The sequence below is a fragment of the Solea solea genome, chromosome 9 (assembly GCF_958295425.1).
Source record: "Solea solea chromosome 9, fSolSol10.1, whole genome shotgun sequence".
Taxonomy (NCBI): domain Eukaryota; kingdom Metazoa; phylum Chordata; class Actinopteri; order Pleuronectiformes; family Soleidae; genus Solea; species Solea solea.
Window position 1 is genome coordinate 8,316,254 of NC_081142.1, and position 5,000 is coordinate 8,321,253.

The following is a 5,000-nucleotide window of genomic DNA, read 5'->3' on the forward strand; positions in this document are numbered from 1 at the left end:
TGGTTTGTGTGTGTGTTCCTGTGCAGCCTGAAGCTGGAGTGTGAGAAGCTGGCCAGTGAGAAGACTGAGATGCAAAGGCACTACATCATGGTGAGTCCCAAAGATATCGATCACAACTGCTGTGTGAACTCTTTCATGATAGAAATGATAGTTTCCGTCTCTAATATCTTTCCACAACCAAACTTGTGCTCAAAATACACTCCGGTTCAAAAGGTTGCACAATGTACAAAGTTGTGCAAAAATCTGGTATAAGTGTGTTCTATGTTTTTCCGTTGTGTGCTGTGTAACTTCCGCTCTCCTACATCTCCTGGATTTGTAATATTTTAGTTTTTTCATAGCTCTCCCTGTATTATTCCCGCCTCAGTCCCTCTGCTGCGCTCCGTCTATCACTCTTGTCTCTTTCTCCTCTCTGTGTTTTCTCTCTCTCGCGCTAACAGTCTGAGCTCCCTCTGTGTCTTTGCATCTGTGCGACTAAAGGCTCACATGTATCGTAAGCCTTCGTCTGTGGTACAAAACCCACACAGAGCCAACCAGAATACGATATGTACCATCTGTTAAGCTGCTCGCATTTCATAAACCTGGGAGAGCAGGCAGGATCAGGGCCCGTAAGCTAGATAGACACACAGATGGATAGAGAACCAGAGAGGCAGAGAAACTGACAAATAGAGTGCGAGAGAAAAGTGAGCAGACAGACAGACAGGTGAACTGGCAGACAGACAAATGGAGGCAGAAGCACACAGAGAGACTGGCAGGCAGGAGATAAACAGATAACGCGTGCACACACATATAAACAGTTCTCACTATATGTGAGTGAGGACACTCGTTGAATGATGGCTTGTCTAGTTCCTGATTGGTCCTGTCTGCTGTCAACACCTCAGGACAATAACAACTGATGATGTAGTTGTGTTAAATTTGCCAAAATACCAAAATACTATTTGCAAAATGTATAAAGGAAAAGCACAAGCAGAGGTGTTCTGTACCCGCATTACCACAGACTGTGAGGCTCACAGCTATTGCTGCAACTAATGATTCTTTTTGTCAAGCTGTTATTATATCGATTAGTTACCTGCGCCGTAAAATGTCAGAAAATGTTGATCAGTGTTTCCCAAACCTTGAAATGATGATGTTCTCAAATGTCTTGTTGGTTCACAAACCAAAATTTTGAATGATTTCTTGATGACGTGGAGCAAAGAAACCAGAAAATATTCACATTTGGGAAGCAAAACAAATCAGAGATCTTGTTTTAATAATCAAAATAGTTGACGAATAATTTGATAATCAATTAATAATCTATTCATTGATTAACCTACTCACAGCAGCCCCTTTTAAACAAATAGCAATATAAACTATTTAACAAGTTTTAAGTGGCACAAACAATCACTATAATATAGTGATTGAGTTTTCCAACAACACATAGGATTAGCAAGTATTAAACGTATAACAGAGATGAGGAATTGTACAATAACTGCACAACAAGTCTGTGAAGGTTCTCAGTCGTCGTCGTCAAAACTGCACAACAACAAATCTGTACAATTGTACAACAAAAAAAAAACCACGTTGAGGTTTTGCTAATGGCACCAACCTGCCCAAACAAACAGCTTATCTGAACTCTTTTCATAAACGTAGCCCTATTATTCTGAAACTCAAAGTGCTTCTCGATATGGAAGAAAACAAAAACACCAAAAAGACACACGCGCATAATAAATATTGCACACTGGAGAACACACGCCAAGAAAATCACAGACCTCTCAAAAACAGCCACTTCCTTAATCTCAGGCACTTCTCATTTTAGCTGTGGTTTCACACAATTACTGTGTGGAGCAAATAGCCCAGACTAACATCCACCTTCTGCTGATACAAAAGGACTGTAGTGCCAGCAGGGATGCTCTTATGTGACTTTAGACGAGCAAATTTAATTGAACTTTTTTGTATCATTACTTAATTTAATTTTAAAATTGACCAATCATTTCCTCCACAAAAGAGAGGCTTTCCTCTATGCGTGATTCAGACTCAGTTTCTTGCACAATCTTTTCAAAGTCCCGATGCTAAAGGGTGCTGTGGTGCTGATGTGAAGCCCACGTGTTTCTCATCTAGTCGCAGGTTGCAGCTGATCGGATTCTATTCTCGTAATATTACGACTTTATTCTCGTAATTTACGACTTTATTAAACATTTTTTTCTTTTTTAGTTTAGCCCTCGTGCTTCATCGTATAAATTTTGTTTGCTTTTGTTAATCCTGAAATTAAAGAAGTGGTACAAATGCACACAAATATCCGCTTTACAGTGATTCTGCCATGAATAGTTCCCTATGGCAGATGGTTATGCACTATATAGGCTACATTAGTTGAACTGTGGCTCACTGTGTTTTAGAGCATGGCTAGTAGTAGTAGCACAGTGCTATGCTGCTTCACAAGCACAGTTAAGAAATGAGCGGGAAGAGAGTGAGAGAGAGGCTCAAACGGAAGGAAAGCTTGAGGAAAAAAGAGCTCAGACTGGGTCAGACAAAAAAAATAACAGTGCTGCTGAGGGAGGCAGCGATAAAGCGAATAAAAGAGGAATCAGAGAGAGAGAGAGAGAGATACAGGGGACAGAAGAGGGGAAAGATTGTGTTATTTTTTTCTTTTAAAAAAGATATTGTAAAGGAACAACTGGATGTGTGAGAAGGAGAAAGAGATTGTGTGTGTGTGTAGAAAGAAAGAAAGATAGAGCGAAGGAGAGAGAGAGAGGGTGCATGCACAGACACGTAAATAATGTGAAGCAACAACGGACTGGCTGCGCCCACAGAGGAGATAACCCAGAAGGCTATATTTAGCTCGTTAGTCCTGTCATCCATACTGAGGCCTGTTTCCGCAGGCAGGGGCTCTGCTCACTACGCTGCACTGCTCCTGCCTTTACTATTTATCAGTCGTAAGCTCAATACTAGGGTGAGGAAAGTAGTGAGATGGTTATGCAGGATTATGGCTGACGCATGTGGAGTTCTTTTCGGATGAACTTTTAAGAAATGCATAAGAAATGCACGTTGTTTGTCTAAAGGTTGGCACGTGATTTTCATGTCAGTAAGTGTGTTTACATGCATGTTAAAAGTCATTTTTCTTAATGCAAACACGTTAGTCCGGCTAAAATCGAGCTAGTCTTAGTCATACTAACATATCTGGATAATGCGATTCATAGTCCGATTACGCCTGCATGTATATGTTTAGTTGGACTGGAGTCGGACGTGCTGTTCCTCCCCGGTATGGACGCGTGTGTTTGCGCTGCAGCAGTGCTCAGGGCAGAGAGGACAGAGCCACCTGAAGCCAACCAGAAATAAATTGTGTTAAAATATGAACAATTAGATCAAACACAGGTAAGATGTCTGCCTTTAATGAAGCCCTGCTACAGGCTACAGCTAAGCTACATGAAGGACCTGCTCACAAAGTGCAGGATCGGGGTGGTTTTCTATTGACAGCCGTTGGTGTTTTTAACAATGGCAAAAATTCTTTCCTCAACAAGTAGTTTTTTTTTTTACCCAACAATCTTTCTTCAAGCCTAACCAAGCCATCTGTGTGTCATAACCTAATATATAACTGTCAGACTAGTTTTATTATTATTTTTAGTCTGAGGTTTTGGTAGGTGCTGACACAGAATCTCATTCTCAGTGTTGGCATTAGATTAGAAAGCTCTTTTAATAACACTCTGAGGAGCAGTAACAAGCAATTTTGTAACATAGCTTTGACGACTTGTTGCATTTGGCACTATCGTGTCTCAGTGTTCTTAAAATACTGTGCCACTGTTGTGTGATCGCGAGCCAGGTGGTGTGAGGAATGTAATCAGACTCTTATTTTGATAATTTGACTGTTTTGTATTTTTATTCCCTGTGTGTCTGAGAAAGCATATCTTTCTTCATATCAGTTTGCTATGTTAATGATTGAGTGGAGGTGATTGAAATCGCATTTGTGTTTTTTTTGTCAGTTTAAGCAGACAAAAACAAAACCAAAAAAAAAAACCAAGAAGCTGAAGTGAGCCAATAATTGCAGTGATTTTATATTTATTTTGTCTTAAACAGAAGGTGATAGTCTCACTCTGCTGTGAGAAATCTCCTTATGGCATTAAACTTTTTCAGAGTTGGGAACTTTATTTTCCCCCAAATTCACGACTTAAATTGTAAATCTGGCAATGAGTATGTTTGACTAATTTCACGCTTGCTGAAACGATGCCACAGCCCTCTCAAATTGCTGTGCTGCTGCAGTTAAGTGGCACGGCAAGGTTTTGGATATACAGCACAGTAGTGTATAGCGGTGGTTTGCTTGGCAGAGCCGCCGTCTTCAACTTTCTGGGTAGAGTATATGTTATAAGTTGGCGGTTCTACTCGACTGGCTCGCGTGTTTGTTTGTGTAGAGAGACACTGGCAGAGTGTAATGTCCAGAGTGTCTGTGAGCATCTTGCTTATAATTCATGCCGCTCAGATTTCACTGCTCACCTCTGTCCTGGAACTCCTCTGTGTATTTTTTAAATAAGCTTGCACTGTAGCCCGGACTAATCAGGGGGGCGGAGACGCCAATCCCGTCTGAAGAGCCATATTCACCTCTGCTCACCCTGCTCTTTGAAAATGCCTTTTCCAAGAAGATCTGATAATGAGACTAAATTCTCATCTTATTTTACTGTGAAATTAAATAAAATGAAGCTGCAGTGGTCGGATCGTAGGTGTGAGAGTGAGTGGTTGTTTGGCTCTGTGATGGACTGACAACCTGTCCAGTGTGTGACCCCGCCTTTCACCCTATGTCAGCTGGGATTGGCCCCAGCGACCCCACGAACCTCATGTGGAGGATTAAGGCGTAGACGATGAATGAATGAGCTGTGATTTTGAGTTATGGAAATTCAAGTTAGACGAGCTTGCTTCCTCATATTGTGCATATTGGATATTTGATGTTTTTAACCGCTTTCATTCAGCACCTGCAGATTTTTACTCATCTGTTTTTGTGCATTAAACTGATCCATAAACGTAATGTTGGGTCAGTTTAG

The 5,000-nt window shown here is 41.0% G+C and overlaps 1 protein-coding gene across 3 annotated transcripts in view; it reads left to right on the top strand.

Moving 5' to 3' along the window:
* The first annotated feature begins 29 nt into the window (after positions 1–29).
* Positions 30–5,000, top strand: part of tle2b (TLE family member 2, transcriptional corepressor b) — a 56,879-nt gene continuing 51,908 nt past the window's right edge. For all 3 annotated transcript variants that reach the window (XM_058637676.1, XM_058637678.1, XM_058637677.1), the window contains exon 1: positions 30–90. In XM_058637676.1, the coding sequence (XP_058493659.1) occupies positions 70–90 (21 nt within the window). In that variant the 5' untranslated portion in view covers positions 30–69. The remainder of the gene's footprint in view (positions 91–5,000) is intronic.